At 38.5% G+C, this 27,620-nt stretch overlaps 1 protein-coding gene and 1 long non-coding RNA gene across 6 annotated transcripts in view; one reads left to right on the top strand and one right to left on the bottom strand.

Annotated features, from left to right (window-relative positions):
- The window catches only part of LOC144292960 (uncharacterized), a 147,753-nt gene extending 145,038 nt beyond the window's left edge, over positions 1-2,715 (bottom strand). For 2 of the 5 annotated variants that reach the window (XR_013360377.1, XR_013360384.1), the window contains exon 1: positions 2,127-2,309. This is a non-coding gene — a long non-coding RNA (uncharacterized LOC144292960). Of the gene's footprint in view, positions 1-2,126; positions 2,313-2,514 lie in introns of those variants that run through there. The other 3 variants (XR_013360379.1, XR_013360383.1, XR_013360378.1) reach the window with 3 other exon arrangements.
- SYPL1 (synaptophysin like 1) lies at positions 1,491-26,952 on the top strand. The gene is made up of 6 exons (XM_077864013.1): positions 1,491-1,570; positions 1,829-1,900; positions 17,159-17,280; positions 18,765-18,972; positions 23,630-23,818; positions 25,506-26,952. Exons 1-6 carry the CDS (start codon positions 1,520-1,522, stop codon positions 25,638-25,640), a joined length of 777 nt encoding a protein of 258 aa, XP_077720139.1. The 5' UTR covers positions 1,491-1,519; the 3' UTR covers positions 25,641-26,952.
- The last annotated feature ends 668 nt before the right edge of the window (positions 26,953-27,620 follow it).

The raw sequence follows: 27,620 nt of genomic DNA, 5'->3' as shown, positions 1-27,620 counted from the left end.
TCTGGTGAGAAACAACTGTGCCTCCCACTGTTGGCTGTGAACGAGAAGCAGGAGAGAAAGCAAGGAGGGGCAGAAAAGAGGAAACACAAAATCAAGCTTCTCAGAAGCTGAGAAAGGGTCTGGCCAATTCGAATTTCTTAGACCTTCAAAAAAGTGAAAAACGGATGCCAAACATGGGTTGCTAAACCACAGTATAGTTTAGATTTTTAAAGTTAATAAGTAAAATTGCAAAGTGAACAGCATTCTGATCTGGCAGCATGTATGGCTCATTCATAAATGTCAAGAGCCTGACGTTGCATCTTTGAGACTATGGATCCCAAGGCCAAAATAGCACTAAGTACCCACAATGCACTCCCAGGCCTCAACAAAACGGAAATAAAAGTTTGGAAAAGTGGACCAAAGAGAATGCAAAGAGTAGAGCAGCAAGAAAGCCAGTAAGGACATCACTACCTTGGAGCTCCCATAAACCCAATGCCAGGAGAAAAGGTCCAGAAACAGAATAGAAAGGAAAAAAAGGAGCAGCGGAAACTTATAATGGCCTCAGATGCACTTTAAAAGATGTTCTGGGGATTGGGGATCCCTGGGTGGCTCAGTGGTTGAGCGTCGCCTTAAGCCCAGGGCATGAGCCTGGAATCCCAGGATCGAGTCCCGCGTCGGGCTCCCTGCACGGAGCCTGCTTCTCCCTCTGCCTGTGTGTCTGCCTCTCTCTCTCTCTCTCTCTGTCTCTCATGAATAAATAAAATCTTAAAAAAACAAAAACCTAAAAAAATAAAAGATGTTGGGTAACAGCTGCCAGACCGTCCTAGAGAAACGGCAACGGCAAGGAACCGAATTCCCAGGCCCGTGCCTGAGAGCTGGCAGCGGGGTCCCGTTGTGCTCGAGGGAGGTCCTCCTTGTCTGCTAGGCGTCCCACCCGCGGCAAGGGGCCGCCCTTCCAGCCGGCCAGGAACCTCCAGGGTCCTGGGGGGCCGCTAAGGGCAGCTCAGCATGAGGGGGTGGGCGCCCCCCACGCCGAACCAGCGGCGTCCGCGGAGACACCGGAGGCCCCGGGGCGGGGGCGCGCCCGCCCGGCTGGGAGCTGGGGGAGGCGGGGGGCTACTATCCGCTCAGGGCTTCCCATTCGGTGCACATCCCTTCCCCCCCGACTCCAAATGATAATTTTGCAAAACGCTCAATGTCTCTAAGAACGGTTGATGAACCACGCCTCCGCGCTGTTCCGCAGCAGCTGTCCAACATGCTACTCAGAAGGCCCGGAACGGCGGCGGGGAGCGCGGCTCGGTCCACAGACCCTCCGCAAGCTCCCCGACGAGCTGGGAACCGCGGAGGGACGCGCGGCCCCGGGAGGCGGGAGGCGGGAGGCGGGAAGCGGGCGGGCCGCGAGCGAGGGGCGGCGCGTACTGCGCAGCTGCGGGGTGGGCGCGCACATGCGCAGAGGCCCCGGAGCGCCGGGGGCGGGGCCGGGGCGGGGGCGGGGCCGGGGCGGGGCGGGGCGTCAGGGCGCGGGCGCGGCGCACGCAGCATGGCGTCCAACATCTACTTGTTTCGCCAGCGGATCAGCCGGTTCGGCCAGGTGCGGCCCGGGGAGGCGCCGCCCCTTCCCGCCCCTGCCCGCCCCTCGCCCTCCGCGGCCGCCCCTCGGCGTCCCCGCCTGAGCGCCTCGGCCGGCGGCTCAACCGCCCCGCCCCGCCCCGCCCCGCCCCGCGGCGTCCCGGGCCCGCCTCCCAGGGCTCGCGGCGCTCGGCCTTGGTCGCGGCCCGGCTGCTCGGCGTCGTCGGTCCCGTCCTCGTCCGCCGCGCGGCCCTGACTCTCTGTCTCCCTCCTTCCTCAGAGGATGTCCTCCTTCCAGCTCAACGTCAGCCCGCTCAAGGAGCCGCTGGGCTTCATCAAGGTCCTCGAGTGGGTGAGTGCAGCCCGCGCCGGCGAGGCCTGGCCCCGCGCCCCGCCGCGCCCTCCAGCCCGGGCGGGCCGCTGCCCTCGGCGGGGAGGCCGGGGCCCGGGGCGGCGGCGGCGGCGGCGGCGGGAGCGGGAGCCGGAGCCCAGGCCAGGCCGAGGCCGAGGCCGCCCCCCCCCTCCCAGGGCGGAGGCCGCGGCCCGCGCCAGGCCGCCCCCCCCGCGCCGAAGCTCACCTCCGGGCGCCGCCGGGGCCGCGGGAGCTCTCGGCCCTCCCGGCTGCACGCCCGCCCGCAAGGCGGCAGAGGCGTCCCCGGCGGCCCAACCGAAACCCGGGCCGCAGTCGCGCTCCGGGGCCGCGCGGCGCCGCCTCCTCCCAGGGGTCTGCCGGGCGCTCCGCTCTCAGTTTGCTCCTGAGAGGCCTCCCAGTTTAAAAAAAAAAAAAAAAAAAAAAGGGATAAAAATAGACTGTGGGTCGGGCGAGCAGGACCGGGGGGGGGGGGGACTTCTACAGAACGCGCCTGGCCCGTCCGGTGCTCAGACGCGGGCCGGGAACCGCCGTCCAGCCTGTTGGGTTTCCCGCGACCGCCTGCAGCCCGGTCGGTAACGTCGGAGGAGACTTACTAATACGACCTTGGCCGCGGTGAGTCCGTGGCTTGGAGGAGCCGGCGGATGCACCAGGCGCGGCACATTTGCCTCGGATTTCGCGGCCCAGCACAGGTTTCAGGGCTGATTTTTTTTTTTCAGGCCGGGATTAACCGGCAGCTGGCATCTGTCCACTGTGCGGGCGAGTTGCTTTTATGGCCGGCAACACTGACATCCGTAGCTCTTTTAACCTTAGGTTTTAGGCATCAAGTGGCGAAGGGTAAGAACTTCCAATTTCCTGTGTTAAATAACCCCACTGAGAGTGTGATGGGGTTTTTTGTTTTTGTTTCTAAGTAGCACAGAAACTCGGATTCCCTCCTGGGTACTCAAGCTGATTTTCAAAGAAAGGTTCCTACCATTCCCCCAAAGTTTTACTTGCCTTCTGAAAACTGAAACAGTGCTGATTTCACACAAACGTCTACTTTAAAGACACCTGCACATATATGTATTTTACACACACACACACTTTTTAAAGACACCTACACATATGTTATATGTATTTTACACACACATACACTTTTAGGGTTCTGTAAACCCAGATTCAGATAAAAAGAAAAATTGAGTGTGTAAAAATTTGAAATTGCAGGAGGAAAATCATGTTTGGTTAGGCTTATCAAATACAAAGGTTAAGAGAAAGCCTTTTTTTTTTTTTTTTTTTTTTAAGATTTTATTTATTTATTCATGGGAGACACAGAGAGAAAGAGGCAAAGACACAGGCAGAGGGAGAAGCAGGCTCCATGCCGGGAGCCCGTCGCGGGACTCGATCTTGGGACTCCAGGATCACGCCCTGGGCTGAACGCAGGCGCTCAACTACTACTGAGTAGACCCCCAGGGATCCCAAGAGAAAGTCTTGTTGAGGGTTATAATTAAAGTTTTCACTTAATAAATGAGGCAGTTGTTAGGTTTGTGCTTATGTTATTTGTCAGTCTTTTTAAAAAAGAGAACATTGACATGACTTTTTTCCTTAATATTTTAAAACATCAGTGATAGATTCATTAGTGATCACAGGTCTGACGTATTTTGAAAAATACCCTGTTCTAAGCTCTTTAAAGAAACACTACTTTCGGTTTGAACAGCATAGTAGTACACAAGAGAACCTGATAAGTACTTTAATGAAAATATAGGCAAAGTATAGTAGGTGAAAGAGGAGAAGTCATTTGCTTGGAGGAACTAGGGGGTATTTCATACATGAAAGAACACTTGAAGGAGGAGTATTTGTTCACTTGGGGAGGATGTGGGAGTGGCTCTCCAGGCAAAAGGAAACTTAAGCTCAGTGGTGTGAAAAGTTGAAGCAGCATAGCCTGGTTGAAAACTTAAAAGTAGTTGGGGTTGGTTTAAACTTCTGGGAAGGAGGGTATAGCCTGAGATGATCCTGAAAGGTTTCATAGGGCTAACAGAAGAGCTAGGAGTTTATCCTGTGGAACGATCTTAATCCTGTGGGGTTAACCTTTGATAACCTGGGTCCTTTCTTTAGGAAAACGTGTATTTTCAGGGTACAGGATTTGGAGTTGTTTATCGGGTACTTTCTACTTAAGCCCAGAATTCCTACCATTTGAAGTTGGAACTCATTTAAGTGTTTTAAGCAAGTGAATATTATAATTAGGTTTCCTTTTTAGAAATTTTTATTTTGTCAGTAGTGTAGAGGATGGATTAGAAAGGTCATAATTGAAAGAAGGGAGATCTGTTGCCAGAGAAATTGTGAGGGCCTAAAGTTAATTGCAGTGGAAATAGAGGAGATTTGGAAATTAGAATGTATTTGGAGGTTGAAGAGGGGACAGGTTGGTAGTGGTACCTTTGTCCAAGATACATCGCTAAGAATCAGATTTTTGGTTGAAGATCAGTTTTAGATGTATTAATTTTGTGGTCTCTAAGTCATATAAAGGAGGTATTCTTTAGGCAATTAGCTATATGGAGTTTAATTTTTAAAAAGGCAAGAATAGGCTGGAGATTCAGCAGATACCTACCAGCACGAAGGAGAAGAAATAGTTAAGAAGATGGAGAAAATAATTAATAGTTAAGAAGATGGAGAAAAGTAACATCTTAGCATCACTATTAGAATTTCAAGAAATTCAACAATATCAGGAGGTGCAAGAGAGATTAAGTATGTAAAATAGGGACTAAAATGTGAACTAAAATGTGAACCTTGGTTTTGGCGATCCAGAGGCTGTTGGTGGCTTTATTAAAGCAGTGTCCGTAAATTCAGAAACCAGATGGTAATAGGCCAAATGGATGTGTGGTAAGAAAGTGAGAATGGTGAAAGTAAACCACTATTTGACCTTGAAGGTAGGAGGGATTTTGTGGTAACCGAGTTTAAGGACGGGAAAGACTGCATGTGTTTGTGGACTTGAGAGAAGAAATTGTGAATAGAACTGTTGAAGGTTAAAAACAGAGCGAGAGGGGATGAATGATAAAACAAGGTTCTAGAGAAGGGGCCATTGTAAGAATTTTTCTTTTTTAAGATTTTATTTATTCATGAGAGACAGAGACAGAGAGAGAGAGAGAGAGAGAGAGAGAGGCAGAAACACAGGCAGAGGCAGAAGCAGGCTCCATGCAGGGACATGGGTCTCCAGGATCACACCCCGGGCTGCAGGCGGCGCTAAACCGCTGTGCCACCAGGGCTGCCCCATCGTAAGAATTTTTAAATCTGTTTTTGTTTTTTTTTTTTAATTAATTAATTTATTTTTTTTTAAGATTTTATTTATTTATTCATGATAGTCACACAGAGAGAGAGAGAGAGAGAGAGAGACATAGGCAGAGGGAGAAGCAGGCTCCATGCAGGGAGCCCGACATGGGATTTGATACCGGGTCTCCAGGATCGTGCCCTGGGCCAAAGGCAGGTGCTAAACCGCTGCGCCACCCAGGGATCCCTAAATCTGTTTTGAATAAGTTGTTCAAGTTTCCTAAAGCATTGATTGAGATGTGGCGGGTTACTTCTAAAAACAGTCAATAAATAAGTTTATAAACAAATCTAAAATCTAGGTAATGGCTGCTTACCATTTATATAACGGAAAAAAGAATTCCCTCAAAAAAAAAAAAAAATTCCCTCAATCAGCTTATCTCTAGCAAGGTTCTAGAATATGTTAGACTAAGATACAATCTGATGATATGTAAATTTCGATGCCCAGTAAATAATTAATAACAATAAAAATATAATCACCGGAGCAGAAACTTTGGGACTTTGCTTCTAAACTGCAGGCACCATGTTGTATTCCTTCTCTTTTTCCTTTTTTAAAAGATTTTTTTTTATTTGTTCATGAGAGACACAGAGAGAGACAGAGAGAGAGAGGCAGAGACACAGGCAGAGGGACAAGCAGGCTCCATGCAGGGAGCCTGAAGTGGGACTCGATCCTGGGTCTCCAGGATCAGGCAGTGGCCGAAGGCAGGTGCTAAACTGCTGAGCCACCTGGGCTTCCCTCTTCTTTTTTTTTTACTCTACTCCTGGCACCTCACTCTTTGTGTAATAAGTACTCAGTAAAGGTTGAGTTTTTGTTACACTTCTATGGGAATAGCAATACTTCGTAAGGCTGCTGGAATGATTGAGTTAATATTTAATTATGTGAATGATTATAATGTACTTGAATAATTCTTAGTAGGTTCTTCAGGACGGAGATGCTGTGTTTCTAGGAAGACTAGACCCAGACAATGGATAGACTTGAGCCCCATATGTCTAACAAACATATCTCCTAGTCCTTCAAGATTACTCAATTCTCTATCACCTGTTTTAAACTTTAAAAATGATACATTGTGTGTATTTCACTTGTCTGCAAGTTTTGATAGGCCTTTAGGAGCCTATCAAGGTGACAATATAAAATTTAGGTAGGAATAAATGACCCATGTATACAAGCAGAACATAGAAGTAAAAGTCAAAGATTAATTTCATCAAAACAGCTTTTTTTTTTTAAGTATTTAAGATTTCGCTGGTAAATTTTAACTTGGTTTTTATATTTAGTCAGATATCTCTAATATTTAGATAAAAGCTTTTCATTGAAGTGATTTTATATTTTTAAAATATTAAACACTGTTTTGGACTTTCTTGCTGCTATCTTGCATGGGGGGATGCTGAACAAATATTTAGCACTTAAAGAATCTAAGCATATGCTTTGGGGAGTATATAAGGAATTACACACTAAGTTGAACTTTAGAATTATTAACCATCTCTGAATATTTTTGTCTGTCCTGGTCAAATGTATTCTCAGTATTAACATATTTATTGAATATACATATATGTGCCAGGGCTTTATCTGTATTTTCTCATTCAATCCTCTAGCAACCTGTGAAGGTTGTTATCTCCATGTTAGAGAGATGCAGTAACTTATCCATTATGGTCACTACATCCAGGACTCTAACACTCTGTTCTTAGTCATTTTGATAACTTACCTTTGCATTTCTAATTGGTCTTTTGATAAATTAATAAATAGATTACCAAAAATTGCAGGCTTAGAAAACAAAAGCCTAATGTATCTCAAGTGATTTTTTTTCCTTGTTTGTTAGGTGCATGTTTATAATAAGATCTCACGAGTTAAAAACGAGTAGGATATTCTTGATTCTTTTATTAAGTTTGAATGTTTTTCTGATTTTATACTTGCAATTAATGAGCAAATGCAAAAGACGACATTTGAGAACATTACTTTGGGGCAGATTATTATCCAAGAAAATTAGTGTGAAAAAAAAAGTAAGAAAATCTTTAATTCTTTGGGTATTGCATATATCAATTTGTTTAAACAACAAACTTTCAAATATACACAATAGTCTATATAAAATACCTCATATTTAGTCATCTCAAGTAACTTATAAAATTTTTGCAATCAGGAGCAATGTTTTATCCTAATTTTGTGGTTCAAAAACAGCACAGAAGAGCACCCTAAAAAAAACAAAAGAGCACCCTAGAAAATTCAAATTGTATTCCACAATATGAGGGACGGGGCAAATATAGACTGATGGTTTTCATCCATTTGCTTAATTTTTACATTTTTAGGCTATCAGTCTGTGGGAGATCTTTTTAGGAAACTTACCTTTCTCTCAGCCTTGCTATTTGCATATGCTCCCCCCTCGACCCCCACAATGAAGACGGAAAAGGATTTCAAATAGCATTTTATGCCCACGAGGACCCTCCGGACTTGAAGCTTGTTAATAGATTTACAGACTCACCCCTTGGCCTTTTGTTTTCTGTTTCTTCTACTTGATTCTTGATTATATACCTTGAACACTCTTACCAGGTAGATCTGATGTCATTTTCATAGATAACATATATATATATAAGTGCTTTGAGAACACACAGACATATATACACACTCACCCCACACATAAATAGCAATCTCTGATAAAATATAAAAGAGGAAATTAAGATAACAGCAGTATCTTAATACAGTGGTTCTCAAACACGTTGGTCTCAGAACCCCTTTATGCTCTTAAATATTGAGGACCTCAAAGAGCTCTTGTTTATGTGGGTTGTATCAATTGATATTTGCCACATCAGAAATTTAAGCAGAAGCTTTTAAGGGAATACTTATTTATTTTAAAACCATAATTATTCACTTAAAAGCTTGAATTGCACCAATGCAACAAATGCTACCAGTTTTCCTTTAAGTAAAAGGCTCACTTCATTCATTTTTGAGAAAAATATCTGCCAGATATCCATGTCTGAATAACTGGGTTTTGTTTTTTTTGTTTTTTTGGGGGGGCTTTTTTGTCTATTACTAATTCTTTCAAGTAAAAATGGTGTTTCATGAAAAAAAGAAATAGTTCAGCATATAACTCAGTTATTTTAGATGCTTTCCCTGGAGACAACCATGTGTGCAGTTAAAGTATTTGCACATCCTGTTTCTTCATCATGCAGAATATTAAGAAGACTCAAGGGTCAGGATTTAATAAAAATCATAATTTTCACTGCTTCAACAAAGACATTCTTAAGTAAAACTGGCTTTTTTTTTTTTTTTTAACAGAGAGTGCATGGCAGTGAAATAACTTTGATGCTATTGCTTATTCTTACTAAAGCCCAATAGTTTCACCCACAAATGCTTTTGCTCAAATAGTGCAAATGTCAACACAGTGTAAAAGGCTAATAATGTCTTAGTAATATGAAAATATTTTTGACCTCTTGAACCTTCTGAAGAGTCTTGGGTACTCCCAACACACCACAGACCACATGTGAAGAATTGCTGTTCTAATACAGTAAATTGGAGACCAGAAATGAAACAGAAAATATGGGTGGAAGAGGGACTGTTCATGATCTGGGAAATAAATCTGGAAAAAAGCTTCGACCTATGGTCTGGATTTATGACTAAGTAGAGCCAAGTACTTAAACAAGTGGAAAGAGAGATACTATAGCCTTCTAAGACCTGAATCAGCTTACCTTTTAGCTTGAGATCTGAATTTGTGAACATTTGAATATTCTCATATGTTGGTAGTTTGGGCATACCATCATAAGATGTGGTATTTGCAGCCAGGTAGAAGTGACTGTAAAAGTACTAGACGGGTATAGAAAAAGAGGAAAAAAACAAACTCAATTTGATTGAGCCTACATCAGATATCCTAAAACACTTGAAAAAAAAACTCATTTTCACTTAAAAGGTCAAAATCAGTGGCACAAATACACTTAAGGACAGCCAGCCAGATCAACAATTAAGATATGTATTTACTTCAAAAACATAAAAGTACGACAGTCTGAAATGATTTAAAATAAATATATTTAAGTTCCTCAGAGATTTCTAGTTCCATATTCAATAGCCTGACAATTATTTAAGGATAAAGGCAGCATAAAGATGCTTTCAATAGGGGCATCTGGCTGGCTCAGTAGAGTATGCAACTCTTGATCTTTGGTGGTGTGAGTTCAAGCCCCACATTGGACATAGAGATTACTTTGAAATAAAATTTTGAAAAAAGATATCTTCAATGTAGAATAGTTAAAGAGTTATCAAAAAAATTTATGTTTACTTCAGCAGGAACTCAAGTTTACTTTGTATGATCCATATTCTTAGGGGTTATGGAACCGGTACTAGCATGCTGACAAGCAGAGGGAGATCATAGAAGAATGAAATGGAAGCCTTTTGTAACAGACTTCACTGCCCAGTACATAGCGGGAATAAAGTGAAATAGCATCAGTAACAAAACATTTTTTAAAATGAATGTCTTTAGTAAACACGTAAGGGCTTTAACTCATAAAAATCAGTACCTTGGAGGACGCCTGGGTGGCTCAGCGGTTAAGCGTCTGTCTGCCTTTGACTCAGAACGTGATCCCGAAATTGAGTCCCACATCAGGCTTCCTGCATGGAGCCTGCTTCTCCCTCTGCCTGTGTCTCTGCTTCTCTCTCTGTGTGTGTCTCATGAATAAGTAAATAAAATCTTTAAAAAAAAAAAAATCAGTACCTTGACTCTAGACATCTAATCTTACTGATTATAAAGGCAGACATGCCGTGATAGTTCATTTTCAGCACTGATTCTTTGATTTAGTAAAAGAGCATTCATTTGATTTTGTGTATAAATACTCATACACGGTATACTTTTTTTAAAAAAAGATTTTATTTATTGTGGGATCCCTGGGTGGCTGCTTCTCCCTCTGCCTCTATGTGTCTCTCATGAATAAATAAATCTTTTTTTTTTTTTTTAAAGATGGGAGAAGCAGGCTCCATGCAGGGAGCCCAATATGGGACTGGAGTCCGATGTGGAACTCAATCCTGGGACTCCAGGACCACGCCCTGAGCCAAAGGCAGGCGCTAAATCACTGAGCCATCCAGGGATCCCACAATATACTTTTAAGTCTATTTCTTTTTCTTTTAGATCTATTTTCTGTTAGATTTCATTTAGATCATTTTCTAGGCTAAACCTTGGGCAGAAAGTAGATGACATCAGATTAATGATGAAACCAAATAGCAATCAGGACACTGCAACTAGAAACTTGTAAAAGACACCCAAATTAAAGAGTAGCCAGTGCTAAGCTCTGAATACTAGTGTTCCCAATAGAAGCATCAGTGAGCTGAGCAGGCTCTAAAAATAGGATCAAGGACTGGGACTCTGGCTATAGGCTAAATAACTCATTGAAAATATCAGGGGTCTCTAAACTTTTTATCATGAATGCCTATCAGTAGAAAATTTTATGCATAGAGTCCCAATATGCAGCCATAACTTAGATGGATATTTTACTAGGTCAGTATCCTTTTTTTTTTTTTTTAAGTGGGTTTAACTAAGGACTTGAACTCATGACCCTGAGATCAAGACCTGAGCTGAGGTCAGGAGTCAAATGCTTAACTGGCTGAGCTACCCAGGCATCCCTCAATGTCAGTATGGTACAGCATTATTACATGATTGGGGTAAATTTCATATTTTTAAATCCTAAATTCAAATGCTTATCTGGCATATATATATATATATATATATATATATGTGTGTGTGTATATATATGTGTGTGTGTATATATATATATATATATATATACATATATATACACCATCATCTTGTGATCTGATTAAGTAAAATCTGTTTTTCCTTGGAATGTGGCTAATGAATATAGCTCATAAAGGGGGTTAATGCTTCTATTTTCTCTTTCGGACATGAGTTTTTGTATTATTAGTCTATAGTTTCCGTGAAGACATTTTTAAGCCATTGGTCTGTTTTGCGAAGGTTGGTTTGGTTAAAACTAGATAACTTATTCATTCCATCAACTCACTTAGCCAGGCATACTCACATTGCAGTACATGAACAGAATAAAAATAGGTGAAGGTATCCCTGTCCTTGCATGTTATGAAACTCCTCTTACCTTCGGGATACCCAGCATACTATACTGGCATGTGACACGGACCTACAGATCCAGCATGGGTTTCAGTGATCTATTGATTTCAGTAAAGCTTTCATTCCTTCTTTAAGTCTAAAAATAAATATAAATAGTTCAAATATTTACTCATATACCAATTAACTGACTATTGCAGTTTATTTTGGAGAATAGTGTAGAGAACCAAGCAGAGACGTTAACTCCAAAGTTACAAAATTAATGAGGGATCTGCCATGTGTCTAGCATCTTTGGCAACTTGAGGCTGTCATTATGAAATATGGAACCTTTTGACCTCAAGAGAAGCTTACTGTCCATCTTGTCCTGGATTCTTACAAGCTCTTCTACAGATAGAAGTTCATGTTAGCAGTTTTAGCCATTCTTCATGGAATAGAGAGGAATGGGAAAATGAATTTCATAAGTGGTAAGGCAATATAAATCATACCAGTACTCGTTGTTTAGACTAGGAATACAAACTGAAGTGCACATAGGAACCACCCTCATAAAGTAAGTGAGTGAAACAAGCTGTTTGGAAGAAAAACAAGAGTATAAGCTCATTGATTGCTGGTAACTAACATGCATCCTGAGTATTGTTGAGACAGCCGAGAATGGCAACAGTCTGGAAAAAGCACATGCCCTGTCTTACGTGTCATCTGTCATTCAGTTCCACATGGTTGTTGCTTTATGAGAATATGGGCCTGATGCTGCCATATTTTTAGTTTCCCCACAGCAAGGAAAAGCAGGAAATCCAATTTTTTATGTGCAGTATGCTGGTATTAAAAGACAAACAACAAACTCCTATTTTTTATGGATTCTGGGAAGATCACACAAATATTATCTGGAGGCCAGGTTTCACCATGGGCTGCCAATATAGAATTTTGAATGTAAATCAAAATAGCAGTAGAATATAGGGAGAAGTAAGATAGTTGGATAATTTACCCTCAGGTTGTTTTGTATTTCATGTAATGAAATGTGTGTATCTTGTCCCTTTTATCCCATGAGATAAAGACCAGAATTACAAACATGACATTTATTTATACTTATAACAAAAAGGTAGCTTTGAAATGATGGTTATGTAAGACTTGAAATATGATTTTATTTGTAGATTATTGGAAATTGGGTTTTTTTTCTTTAAGCAGTTATTTAATGAGCATTTACTATGTGCCAGACCTTCTGCTGGATAGACACCGAAAATCCTGAGTAAGACCAAGTGCAGACATGACAGTCTGCCAAGGGACAGGGAAAGGCATTAGGCTTAAGAGCAATGAGCTTTAGTACAGTATGCCATTTATTTACTAATTTTTGTATTTAGTTAGAAACTAGTTTTTATTTTTGTTTTGGGTTTTGTTTTTAAATAAGGCAAGACACAAGAAAAATGGCTATAGTAGAGTTAATGAACCCAAGTCTGTGGCCGCCCAGGGGACAGAATAGTTCTACCATAAGAAGCTGCGTAGGGCCTTTAAGATGAGCTTGTCAGAGAACAGCTTTGGAGTGGGACAGTTCCCTGACAGAAGACACAAATACACTGAAACCATAAATACATGATAAGTTTCAGGGGGCAGTAGTATTACAGAGTGACAGTCGTACAGTATCTGGCAGGAAGTACAGTGCATATAAATCTAGAAGGATAAGATTGAGGGTACATCAGCCATGCCTGTTAGGTCAAGTTAAGAAGTTTGGGCTTTCGTCTTTTTGTAAATTTAGTTCTGGAAAGTCATTGAGGAAATCCCTTTAAACAAGGGAGTAACATGACCAGATCTTCATTTCAGATCAGTGTGACATCACTGTAAAGCACCTGTCCAACAGAAACAGAATGCAAACTACAAATGCAAGCCACATAATAATTTTAAGTGTTTACTGGCCACACTAAAAAGGTGAATAGAAACAGGTGAAATTAATTTTAATAATGTATTTTATTTATAAATCCAAATATTGTTTCAACAAGTAATCAATATAAACGATTTATTATCAATGAGATATTTTACATTTTGTGTACTACATCTTTCTAATTCATTGTCTAATTTACAGTTAAAGCTATCTTAATTTAGGCAAGCCATTTTTTATTTTAGACAGAGAGCAGGCACAGGGATGGTGGTAGAGGTTGCAGAGGGAGAGGGAGAGAATCCCAAGTAGACTCCCCAGTGAGCACTGAGCACAGAACCCTGGAACCCTACACAGGATTCAGTCTCACAACCCTGAGTTCATGACCTGAGCCAAAATCAAGAGTCTGAAACATAAAACTTACACCACTGAGCCACCCAGGAATCCCTAACCAAAGGTTTTAAAAGAATGACATCAGGAACGCCTGGGTGGCTCAGTGATTGAGGTCTGCCTTTGGCTCAGGTCATGATCTGGGGGTCCCTGGGATGGTGTCCCCACATCAGGCTCCCTACGGGGAGCCTGTTCTCCCTCTGCCTATGTCTCTGCCTCTCTATTTGTGTCTCTCATGAATAAATAAAATCTTCTAAAAAAAAAATGACAGGCAAAATGCCAAAGAATGAAAGCTTAGGCAACTTTTTTTCCCCCCACTCAGCGTTAGGTTTCTAGGATTCATTCATATTGACATGGGCAGTTGTAGTTCATATATCTTTATTACTATTAAACTTCCCATTGTAAGTGTATACTATCCATTTTCCTGGTGCTCCCACTTTTTCTGTGTTTTGATACTATAAACCATGTCACTGAACATGCTTATGCATGTTCTGTAGTACACATGGGTAAGAATTGCTCTTAGATCTATGTACTAGGAGATATTAATCCTTTGTGACATTATTGCAAATATTTTCACCTAGTTTGTAGCTTGTTTTATATTAAAAAGCTGACTTTTCATTTCAAAAGTTCTTTTTCTGTAGTTGAATTTAACAATCTTTTATGGTTAGTATGTTTGATTTTTAATCTTAAGAATTTTTTCCTTTACGGACACAGATTCCTTTTATCATCTTAAAATTTTTTAAAGACTCATATTTTACATTTGTCTTTAGCCTATCTGGACCATTTATTGAAGTCCTTTTTTGTATTTGTTATTATTGCTACATAATAAATTACCCCAAACTTAACACATAAAAAAGCAGACATTTCTTATTTCAGCTAATATGGGTCAGAAATCTGGGAGACGCTTAGCCTGGAGGAGTTTCAGCCCAGAGTCTCTCAGTTCGCAGTGAAGCTGTTGACTGGAATGGAGTCATCTCTAGTGCCCAGCTTACTCACATGGCCATTGGGAAGCCTCAGATGATACACTTCCAGGCTCACTCATGTGGTTGCTGATAGTCTGTGGTTCCTCATCACAAGAGTATCTCTATAAGTTGCCTAAGTCTCCTCTCAACCTGGCAGCTGGCTTCCCCCTTAGCCAGTGATTCAAGAGAGAAAAGAAGACAAATTGTAGTCTCTTTATCACCTAGTCTCAGAAAGAATGTTCAACTCATTCTGTCATATTCAATTTACTAGAAGCAAGTTACTATGTCCAGTCCACACTTAAAGGGAAGAAAATTAATCTTTCCTCTTGAGGGGAGGAGTATCAGAGTTTGTGGACATATCTTTAAAACCACCACACTTCTTTCCTTGGTGATCTACAAGGCCAGCTTTGTTAGATGGAATTTATCTAGTCACACACAGGTCTCTTTCGGACTCCTCATTGTTCCGTTGGTTAAATTTGAGTATCCGGTTTTCTTTTTCTAATCCTAAATGGATATGTGCCCAGTTTTCTGGCCTTGTGTTTTCATTCTTTATTCATGAACATTTATGGGTAGAGAGTATCCATTCTCTTTAACTGAAGATTCCAAACTATGTACTGCATATCATCTCAGACTCTTCATACCTGTAACCAGATTCCTTCTATGTCTTTACAGGGAAAAAAAAAATCTCTTGATAGTAATTATCCTGGTTATGGCCTGATTCAAGGCCTAATACTAATCCATGAGAGGCATTATATCAGTGTTTAACAGTATGGGCTTTGATACCAGACCTGCACTGAATTTTATCTATTTGGTAGATGAATAACCTTGAGCAAAACAAAGCCTCCCTGCCTTTGAGTTTATATTCTTTTTTTCTTTTTAAGATTTTATTTATTTATTCATGAAAGACACACACACACACACACACACACACACACACACAGAGGCAGAGACACAGGCTGAGGAAGAAGCAGGCTCCATGCAGGGAGCCCGATGTGGGACTCGATCCCGGGTCTCCAGGATCAGGTCCTGGGCTGAAGGTGGCACTAAACCGCTGAGCCACCCAGGCTGCCTTGAGTTTATATTCTAGTGAAAAATGGACAAATACTTAAATATTAACAGGTAGTGATAAATACAATGGTGGAAAAATAGAGCAGCATGAATAAAGAAAGAAGGTACTGTGGATTGGAGCATTATTATTTGATATAGTGTGGTTAGGAAAGGCCTCTCTGATAAAGTCCTTCTGCATTAAAATTCTCTACCACTGAGCTATACCCCCATGATAAAGTCCTTTTGGAACAGGGAGCGGTGAAGTAGGAAGTGAACCATGTATTCCAGGCAGAGAGAGTAGCCAGTGCTAAGCTCTGAGAAGTTTACCTTCTTATCTTCAAGGAATAGCAAGGAGACTTTTATGCAAAGAGATTCGACAAGGGTAAAAGTAGCAATGTGTAAGCAGAATTATTAAAGGAAGAAAGGATCTTGTAGACCATTATATGAACTTTGATTTTTATTCAGGAGAACTCAGAAGCCACTGGGGAATTTTGAGTGGAGGATATAATGTTTTCTGCCTCGTATTTTTAAAATATCACCCTGGTTGATATATTGACAGTAGACTGAAGGAGGGACAAAGACAGGAGCAGCATTATTTAGAAGGCTTTTAGAGTATAATTCAAACGAGGTCGTTCAGCTCAGGATGTTGTGATGGTGATGATCAGATTCGAAATATGCTTTTTAAATAAAGCTATCAGAATTTGCTGAAGGATTAAGCTTTTGGCTACTACACCATATTTGGGGTTTTTTTTGTTTTGTAGAAAATTTAGAAGTTACAAATAGAAAAAGAAATTCTTTATTTTCTGTTTAGAGATGACCACTGTTAAAATTTTGATATATAATGTTTTTGTAGTGTGTATAATATCCATAGGTGTAGACACATGCACAATGTATGTGTAAAATAACATTTAAGTAAACTCTACCCCCAACATAGGGCTCGAACTCACAACCCAGAGATCAAGAGTCACATGCTCTACCAACTGAGCCAGCTAGACCTCATAAACAAACTATATGTAACAAATATTTTTCACTGTCATTAAATATTGCCCAACATTTCAATGACTGTATAATATTCTATCCTGTGAATGAATTACAGTTTATTTGATTCCATATCAACATTTAGGATGCTTAGGATTTAATGCATATACAGCATTTAACGGAACATTGCATTCTTTTAAGCATATGCACAATCAGGAAGACAAATTTCCAAGTACTCGAGAACTGAAATACTGAAATATTAAAAAATGAGGTCCTACAGACTCATGAAATAGCATCTCCTCTTTGCTTATCAGTCTCGGCTTAACAGTTACCTCCAAATCACCCCTTTTGATTTTGATACTAATAAATAACACTTTGTCTGAATTTCATACTAATATTTGGTAGGCACACTGGAGTATGACCAGAAGAATTGTTATATGAGCTGGTAAACTATCTTCTCTATTATAATTAGGGGAAAAGAAAATAATTTATTGACCATTGAAAATGAGTTTTTTAAGTATTTATCACCATCTACATTTATTTTGTAATTAAGAATTTCTAGAATGTTAATGAGCCAGATTTTAGTAATATATTTAGGCTTTAATGACTCATGTTTTGAATACAGTAATGCTTCTTCCCCATTTTTTGGTCTCATTTTGTATAGATTGCTTCTATCTTTGCTTTTGCCACCTGTGGAGGTTTTAAGGGCAAAACAGAAATTCAAGTGACTTGCCCTTCACTTACTGAAAATAAAACAATTACAGCTGCTTTTGCTTATCCATTCAGGTAAGAGATTTATTTGTTTGTTTTGTGGTTAAAAACTTTTTACTTTCGTACTGACTCGATAACATTTCCAGCAATTTATTATCCTGGGGGATAGAAAATTTTAAATTGCACACATGCTCATTTTTAAGTGCTAATCATTGCTTCTCAAACTGTGGTACATGGACCAATGCCTGTCTGCAAACTGTGTTCCTGGCCTGTAATGAATTAAGTAAAGAAAATGAGAATAAGCATTTAGAAACTTTTTATTCTGTCATCCCACGGTGGATTGAAAATTTAAACTCAAAACAGAGACTGCTCGGGATCCCTGGGTGGCGCAGCGGTTTGGCGCCTGCCTTTGGCCCAGGGCGTGATCCTGGAGACCCGGGATCGAATCCCACATCAGGCTCCCGGTGCATGGAGCCTGCTTCTCCCTCTGCCTATGTCTCTGCCTCTCTGCCTCTCTCTCTCTCTCTCTCTCTCTCTCTCTCTGACTCTCATAAATAAATAAAAAAATAAAAATTAAAAAAAAAAAAAAAGAGAGAGACTGCTCCATTACCTTAGCGTGAGAAGCCATGATGTATGTAGAAGCAAACATAGCTTAAGAAAATTGAAATTTCGCATGTATTATTTATAATTACTAAATAATAGCATCCCTATATAGTTTTAAGGCATATATTTATATAAAGTGAGGAGTTTCTGTGTTTATTTTCTTACTCAAACTAAAATGAGTATTTTGTGATTTCTGTTTAACTTCAGTGTTGATCGAATATGTCCTGTGTTTAAGCCATGGTGTAAATCATCTTACACTTAATACTTACCTGACCTCTCTAGGACTAGAAATTTCTCTACACTGAGTTGGAAATATTACCTTTTAAGGTTGTTTTGATGATTAAATAACACCTTACGCTAAAAATATGTCAGATAGCAGGGCTTTGGTTATGAATCCTTGCCTGTCCATTTGCTAGCCCTTCTCTTATAAAGTTCCTAATGAGGAGATTTTATGACATATTTAGTGATAGATCCTTTTGAATTTATAGATAAGGAAATTTAAAAACAATCTAAACTTATCAGCTAATTAATCTAGGGTTAAAATGTGAAATCATAATTGGCTCTCCTAGTGCTAGTCACACATAATCTGGCTCCTAGAATGGAATAGCATGTCTCAAATTGCAAACTATTTTGTATCACCTCTCTTAATCTGCTGAATTTTTATTGCAGGAAAATAGTATAAGGGTGTGAAAGTGTTTAATGCAGTCTATATTCAGTCTATCATAAACCAATTAATTACGAGGCATAATTTATAATTTATGTACATTTCTTAGGAAATTTTTAATTTAAATATTTGAATTTTCCCCCAAAGGAAAATGTCTGTAATATATTTTGGGAGTGTTTTTTTTTTTTTTTTTTTTTGAAATGTCATTTCAGTATTCTACTTATGGATTTCTATCCCTATTGGGAAAGTCCAAGTAATTCACAAATTTATTTGAGCTTTTTTTTTTTAACAGGTTGAATGAAGCATCATTTCTAGCACATCCAGATGTAAATGTGTGTGACGTAAATTGGAAAAGCTATGTCCTTATTGGAGATTACTCTTCTTCCGCACAATTCTATGTCACATTTGCAGTCTTTGTCTTCCTGTACTGCATCGCTGCTCTTTTGCTCTATGTTGGTTATACGAGCCTGTATCGGGATAGTCGAAAACTTCCCATGATTGTAAGTAAACTATTTTTATACAAAAATCATTTGTATAAAGATATTATATTTGGAGTTAAATACAGATTTTCTTACACTGGAAATGAAAATTCTTGGCATGAATCAGTTCAACATATTTTGATCTGTTTACCGTGAAGTTGAGCTTTCTCTCATTGTCACGTTGAACCTAATTCTTTGAGCCTATTTTCAACACTTTCTGTGTACTCTAGGGAATATAGAAGTCTGTTTGTTTCTAAGTCTTATTTTAACCTGGAAGGATCTCAAATATATAGAGCATATTAGGTTGCAAGTAGAGAAAGTAAGTAGAAATTAATGCCTTTGATTTGAGGAATTGCTGACCATACTAGTAGTCTCATGATGGTGTTCCTACTTCTTATCTTTCTTCTCTTTTCTCAAAGGCTCCCTTTTTTGCCTCTACGATGTTTTATTGAGCTTAATAGTCAATATCGGAAATCAGCAAACTATGGCCCACAAGCCAAATCTAACTCGCTGCCATTTTTTTTAACGAAGTTTTCTTTATAGCACAGCCATACCCGAACATTTCCATACTATTACTGCTTTCATGTTACAGTGGCAGAGTTAATTAAGTAGTTGTAAGAGAGACCAAACATATGTATTGTCTGGCCCATTTCAGGAAAGTTTGCTGATTCCTGGTCTGTATTCCTAAATTCCTTAAATTAAAATCTGACCCAGTTAATTCTGTAAAAATTAGAGAATTCGCACTAATGGTATTCATGAGCTAATTTTGAATCTTGGAGATGTCAACAAAGGATTTGGATTTGAAGTCCTAACACCTTCCTTGGCTTCAGAGTCTTCTGAGCTAGAAATAAAAATAATCTCTGAGATTTAGGTAGTAAAATCTCTCCTCTGGATTATTGGTGCAAATGCAGAGATAAGCCGTGGTTTTAATCCAGAGGTCCACAACAAAAGAATAACTACAAAGTCAGTATTAGTGTTATTGACTTAAAGGGAGAAGAGAGGTGCTTTTGAGATACTGGTCATTTATATCTTTAGAAAACACTCCTCAGTTAATTACTTGTGAAGTTAAAGCGAAGGCTATTTGAGTATGAAGAAATTATTAAATAAGATAACAGTTTATTGTTTATTTTTAATTTTTGCTGCCTGGATCATAAGAATGCAAATGGTAAGTAGAGAATAAAACAGTCTGTTATAATTCTTATTTATTTCATTTCTTATATCTGAGAAGAGATTCTTAAAGCTGACATTTTCATAAAATATTTTCTTGGACATCTTTCAGAAAGATATCAACTATTTAAATTTGCAGTGTTTAATCAAGAGAAATTACATATTAAGAATATGTAACTTCTGGAGACTTTCCAAGACTTACTTAAAAAGGAACTGTGGGAGTGCCTGTGGCTCAGTCAGCTAAGCATCCAACTCTTTTTTTTTTTTTTCTTTTTCAAAGATTTTACTTATTTATTCATGAGAGACACAGAGAGGCAGAGACACAGGCAGAAGGAGAAGCAGGCTCCCTAAGAAGAGCCTGATGTGAGACTCTATCCCAGGACCCTGGGATCATACCCTGAGCAAAGGCAAATGTTCAGCCACTGAGCCACCCAGGTGTCCCTAAGCATCCAACCTTTTTTTTTTTTTTTTTTAATTTTTACTTATTTATGATAGTCACAGAGAGAGAGAGAGAGAGGCAGAGACATAGGCAGAAGGAGAAGCAGGCTCCATGCACCGGGAGCCCGACGTGGGATTCGATCCCAGGTCTCCAGGATCACGCCCTGGGCCAAAGGCAGGCGCCAAACCGCTGCACCACCCAGGGATCCCAGCATCCAACTTTTGATCTGAGCTCAGGTCTTGATCTCAGGGTCATGAGTCCAAGCCTTGTATTGGAGAGGAGTTCAAGCCCCCCATGGAGCATACTGAAAAAAAAAAAAAAACAAAAAAAAAACAAAAAAAAAACTATGGTAATCATATAGATATTATATTTTGTTAAAGAACTTTATAATTTAAATACTAGACGAAGACATTTCTTGCCATTTTGTCATTAATCCCAACAGACTTAAGTTAACTCTAGCAGTGAACCTTTTTTGTTTAGTGCACTTTTACAAATCACACTTTCTAAGGCAGCATCCAAGTCTATTTTTGTAGAGAGTTTCTCTATTAAAACTATAAAACTGTAACTAGGTGCATCATTCAGAAAGTCAAAAGACAGTTTCCATCTCAAGAGTGATCAATTGATGGTCATAGAGAGATAATCTAGAACTAGCCCTTTAAATGTTTTTTTGTTGTTATTGATATAATATATAAAGGATGCTTCGTGTCTGTAAAAATTCAAGCTTCTAAATTAAATTTTGAATTCTTCTTTTAATTTAACCATATAAATGTAAAAAAAAAATTTCTTGAGATAGCCAAGTTTAAAATCTAGCCAAATATGACATTGATTTTTTTTTTTTTTAAGTACTCTTTGTTAATGAGGACGTGCCTTTTTGGCAATGTACTCAGTTCTCTACTAAGATATTTCTAAGAGCATTTCAATTGTGGTATTTAAAATCAACTTCCATTTTTAAGCGAACGTAGCAATATTTTTTTGGTGTTAAAAGCAGGAGCTTAAGGGCCATGTGGAAAATCAGAAATAACAAAAGAACAAGACTAAACAAAGATAAAGTATCCCAAATCCTAAATATCTGCTGTGAAACAGATCCCAATTTATGGGTGGGACCAAGGCTGCTAGGATGCCGCAAGCAGCTATGGTTGTGCGTTGCAGAACTGCATCCTAAAAACACAGTCCTCTCAGTAGGTAGGAGAGAGATGATCTTCAGAGGCTCTCATTCCCCCCACCTCCCCTCACCCTAAGGTTACTTTGTGCATCATTTTCAGAAAAGTTACCTGCTTTTGAAATACAAGAATGTCATGCCAGCAGCAAAGTAGACTTAAGGAACATAATCAGAAAAACATCAGTGTGCTTTTTAATTAGGAATCTGGAAGGAAGAAACCTGGAAATTAAAAGGATTTGACCTAATAGATTAGTCAAAGCTACGAACTTTAACCCAGAGAGAACTTAAGGTGTGATAACCTTGTACTATTTATCAGTTCTCTGAAAGGGATTGTGTTCCTAGCAAGTGATTAGAAAATGTCTACCCTCAACAAAAGTACAGTTGAGTGTGGAAGCAGAAAGAAGAATACTCCCATGCCGCAAAAATTTCCTGTCCTTTTTTCTTTGATTTACATTTTTTAATTTTTTTATTTACACATTTTAAAAGAAGACCAGGAGCCGTGAAAAGCTCAAATGCAAAATGCAAACTTTGTAAAATTAGTCACTGTTTTTGGTTCTCAAATCACAAGGCATTTATTCATTGTCATCTTGACCTGGTGAGCAAGCTATATATAGTAGTTTCTATATGTCATAAGTGATTACTGGTGTTTGGTCTAAATAAATGATTAAAAAGTAATTAAAAAACAATCAGATTGATTTGGTGGGAGGAGGGAACACTGATAAGCTCCAAAACCCATTTGTGAGCCTGCAGAGATTTTTGCTGCAGATGTGTAAGAAATCGTAGCTTTGGGTGTACCTGAATGCTGAGAATATATAATATAAAAGATACAAATTTTACATTATTCCCACTTTGGTGGTTAATTTAAAGGAAAACCAAACAAGGTGGGACTTAACACTTTTTATCATACGAATGCATTCTTCAAAAAGTCTTACTTAGATTTTTGTAACCAATACTGGTTAACAAAATTTTAGTTCCCCAGCAGAATAGATTGAGTAAAGAGAATACGCTTTTTTCTTTCATCATCTTACTCAGTAAGAAACTTATCCAGAATATTTAAAACTTTAGTCCTATTCTTGGAAATGTAATAAGTAGCAAAGACTAGAATAGAAAACTACTAGTCAGAAGATGCCTTGAGAAATTATTATTTTTTTTATCTGCAATATAATGAGTATTCTTAAAATTTTAGGGTCATGAATTTTAAGAGAAGCAACTCATCCTGGATGCATGCTTTTTACCATTTCATTATCCAGATCATTGGCAACCAGATTTTTTTTTTAAGTTTTTTATTTTAGTTCCAATCATGGGGGATTAAACTGAAATTACAGTTTTGCCAAAATAGTAGGAGAGAGCAAGAGAAGGTAAGGGAGTTGAGTGTGTCCATGGGGTTGTAATAAAGGACTTTAGAATAGAAATTAAGGAGGAAATGAAATCATGAGTGAGGTAGAGAGGAAGAATGTGATAAAATCAGATTGTATGTCTCAGTGGGGTCATAGGAGTTTTGAAGTTGGGGTGCCCAGAGGAGAGGGAGCTGGAAAGAGAAGTGATCTTGGGAAAGTTGGGAGGGAGTGAAACTGGGATGATGAGGGAATATAGTTATTGGTGATAACAGGGAGTGAGGTGTAATCCTGCAATGGATGGTTGTGGTGAGGGCTACATGAAACTGATTCCTAGTGTCAAAATCTTAGACTCCAAAGTAGATGATTAAGTCTTGTTCACCGCCGAAACTCCGGCACTGTGCTAGTAAACAGCAATGTGTACAATGCTGAGTGTGGCTTTTCTTACAAGGTATGTCATGTAGGCCATTTCTCGATACCACAGAGTTCAGTGAGATCTCAGTTCCTCCATCATGAATTTGAAATGTAGTAGTTTTAAATTAACTCTTCATTATTAACTCATACTTATTTTTGCTTTAGGACTTTGTTGTTACTCTTGTTGCTGCTTTTCTGTGGTTGGTGAGCACTTCAGCCTGGGCTAAAGCTCTTACAGATATTAAAATAGCTACTGGTCATGGTATTGTCAAGGAACTTCAGCCTTGTAATCATCAAGGAGTGACGTGTTATTTTGGCTCCGTGACTAGTATGGGATCCCTGAATGTATCTGTGGTATGTATGCAGTATTTATAAATATTTTATCATCACTTAGAAAAACTTTACTAGTAAAAAAAAAAAAAAGAAAAGAAAAGAAAAACTTTACTAGTGATAGAAGAAAGCAATAGTTTTTAATAAATTTCTGAATGAATATATTGTTTTCATTTTTGCTAAGCTATCAGAAGCCTAGCTACCAGATAGCCTTTACCTTTATAAGAGTGAAGAAAAATGTCAGAAAAATTATTACTTGTTAACCGGTTTGGACAAGATCGTGATTGATTCTTTCTTCTCATTAAAATTGACTAGGCAAGACTTTCAGCTGAAAGGCACTAATAGTAGTCACTACCATTTGTAAAGACTATGTGTCAGGCATTGTGCTAAGGGCATTACATTACACTCATCTTGTTTAGCTTATCCAGTAACCCTAAAAGGAATGTGGGAGGTAGTAGTATTACCTTCATCTTTACAGCTGGGAAAAAAATGTAGCTTGTGCTTTAATTTGCTCAAAGTAACACAGCTAGTAAGTTGACAAGCCAAGGTGTGGGCTAGATATGACTTAAGGCCCATTCTCTAGTTTGACGGGCTTTGGGTCTTTGAAAGTAGTACTTTTATGGTTTCTTAAATGATCTAAAAAGAATTGGTATATATAAATTTAAATTATATTTAGTCTGTTTTACCAAAGTACAGGTAAGTGTATTACTAAATACATTATTAATATACTGCACGTATTATGTTTAAGGAAGTCTTCTGTCTTCTCAAGAAAGTATTTTTCTGGGGGATGAGGTCAGTACTGCCTTGTAAAGCAATTTGGCCAGATTTTTCAGTTATAGCTTTGTGATTTAAAAGTCTTTTTGTAAAATAAATAAATAGATAAATAAGTAAGTAAGTAAGTAAGCTTTTTTGTGCATTTATATTGACCACAGAGATGGACAATTTCAGAAATGTTTTTGTATGCAAATATGCAAAAAATGTAAAGCATTTGGTCTTCAGTAATATGCTACTCTCAAGCTCTTTATCCCAGTCTTAAATCATAAGCCACAATTGTTCTTATATTTGGAGGAAAAAAATGATAAAAGGGTAGCTTCAGTTTATTCATCTCTGAGACTTTGATCTTGTCAGATTTGTGACTGGAAGACTAATTTCTTTTATGTTGACTAATGTAGAATGTGATGTAAAGTTCTTTGTGTGACCCCCATTCTCTTCTGCCTGTAGCTGTTGGAGTAGGAGAGATAAATAGTAGTGGAGAAAGAAGGGAAACAGGAAAGGATAACCAGGGACAGTTTATAACCATTAAGATGGAGGCAAGTGAAAGCCCCCAGAGAAGGAAGCATGGATTCCTGTTCCTCTTCACCTGAAAGCAATAAAGTCTAATTACAAAGTAATAGGATTTTACTTATTTTTCTCAAATGTAATCCCATCTTTTTGGTAATGTTGAGATGCAAAGATTAAGATTTCTTTTAGTCATAATTTTATATGTTAAAGATGTAGAGATTTTAGCTTTATTTCATTGGTAATAAGTTATTATATATACAGATGTAGCATTGACATGGAAAGTCTTCTTTTTTTATTCTACTTTATAGGTAGTTTAAACTTTAAATGAAATAATGGTTTACTGCCTAGAAATGTTAATTTAAAGGAAAACGAAGATGGGTATAAATTTTTAAGTAGATTAGATTTTCATGTTTACTTTTCTCTTCCTTAGATCTTTGGCTTTCTGAATATGATACTTTGGGGAGGAAATGCATGGTTTGTGTACAAGGAGACCAGTTTACACAGTCCATCAAATACTTCTGCTTCCCACGGCCAAGGAGGTATTCCACCTCCTTCTGGAATATAATTATAAAGGGAGAAATACACTGTATGAAATATGTGACTATTCTATGACCTGTTGCCAACATCTTGAGAAGCATTATTTGTTTCTAATAAAAGTAATGGCTTTTTCAATAAATTGGTGGGTTTAAAATTTTGCTGCTTTTTTATATAAAGCCTGTGCCTTTCCTAGAAATTTAAGATGTAAATGTATTCTCACATGTAAATTTGAAAATTCAGGGGTCTATTATGAGATGATACACATTTTTAAATGACTGGTTATTTCTTTACTAAGTTGTTTGCCTTCCAAAGTGTTTACACCTGAAGCCTTAACATATATCTTCACTCAGAAAAGAGTTACATTTTCATATAATAATAGGAAGAAAATCTCTATTTGGAATATACACTACTGTAAGTTTGTACAGATCATATACCTAAGACCTGTCTTTGTTTAAGAAAGCCTTGATTACATAAATCATATTTAGGAAAACATATTTAGTTCAGAATTTGTATCTGAACATTGTTTATATGTTATGAAAAAATTTTAATTGCAAAGACTGGTTGTATGTTTTATTTCTGTTTTTCTAAGTGACCTATAGTACTTAATAGGTGTGCTAAAATTGTTTTGGGAACGGGGTTTGGAAATTTCTAATAGATGTATAGTTAATTTAGTGATTCTGTCGCATGAGGTGTAAGCTTCCATTATGCTGGTTGTTTAACAGACTTGCTGTATAAGTAGAAAGAACTTGGTTCAACTAGGTATTTTGATATGTACGGGCATTACTCTTAGTGGTATTTGTTGTCCTTTGTTGCTCATCCTATGTAAGTGCAGGCTGAGACCTAGTCTCCTTGTAAGTGGAATAAAATAAGCCACCTGTTTTTGCAAACCCTTTCATAGGGTTAAAAAAATTAAGATTGCCTTTTACTTTGGAAACATTTAATATTTAGATTCAATGAAGTTGCTATTTTGAGTGTAGTATTGATATTGTGAAAATAAATGGAATTTGGATTTCATGTTTCTTGATGTTCATTCTTATTTCACAAAATGGATGATTAAGGAATTATGCATCATAAACAGGAATTTAAGTGAGCTGTATTATGGGTGCACTGTCTTTACACACACTTTTGGGTATATTCTGAACACAGGGATTACTCATATTTTGCTTCCTAATCTTTTTGTTGTACAGGGCCAGATTTCTTGTTCTTACCACGTGATTGTTTATATGTGAAGCACATCTTGCTGTTGCCTTATTTTTTGTTGCTTTTGTTCATGACAAGAATTGTCAATATGAGAATGTATATCTTTTATGCAACAAACTTAATAAAGAAGTTAAAAGAAAGAGTCCACTGATTGTTATATTACAAAGAAACCTTCATCTTAAAGGCAGAAGCAATGCAAAATGGAATTGATTTCCAAAGTAGGAAATAGAATATCTTAATAGTTTTTTAAATGTTCCTCAAGAAATAAAAGAGACAAAAAATGCTTTGGAGACCCTGGTTCTATCCTTCTTTCTTTCAGTCTTGTTTTTAAAATACTTATTTGTAAAATTCAGGTTAAGCTTTCCTGATAAACTTTTCTCACTGACTGCCCAGTAGGCAGCAAAGTCTTGTTTGTGAGTGTATTCTCTGGAACCAAACTGCCTGAATTTGAATCTTGCCTTCACCGTGTGCTAGCTATTAACTTTAGGCAGATTACTTACCTCCGTGTGTTCCAATTTGCTTATCTGAAAGAAAAATGGGAATAAGTACTGACCTCAAAGAGTGTTCTTGAGGATGAGTTAAGTTAGTAAATGTAAGGTCCTTAGAACAATATTCAGCAGTAAGTACTTTATAAACGTTGGCTGCAATTACTAACTTTTGGTGGCATCTAATACAAAGACTTTTAACCTGGAGTCCCTAGAGCTGGAGAGGGGAATGTGGTCTTGAGCAGAAAGGCAAGGTAAGCTTCAGGATTACATAGATCTCCCTTAAGATTCCTCAAAGAATCCTGGATATTCTAGCATTTATT

The sequence above is a fragment of the Canis aureus genome, chromosome 21 (genome assembly GCF_053574225.1).
Source record: "Canis aureus isolate CA01 chromosome 21, VMU_Caureus_v.1.0, whole genome shotgun sequence".
NCBI lineage: Eukaryota > Metazoa > Chordata > Mammalia > Carnivora > Canidae > Canis > Canis aureus.
The sequence above is the reverse complement of the archived record's forward strand: the minus strand, read 5'-3'. Positions and strand labels throughout refer to the sequence as shown.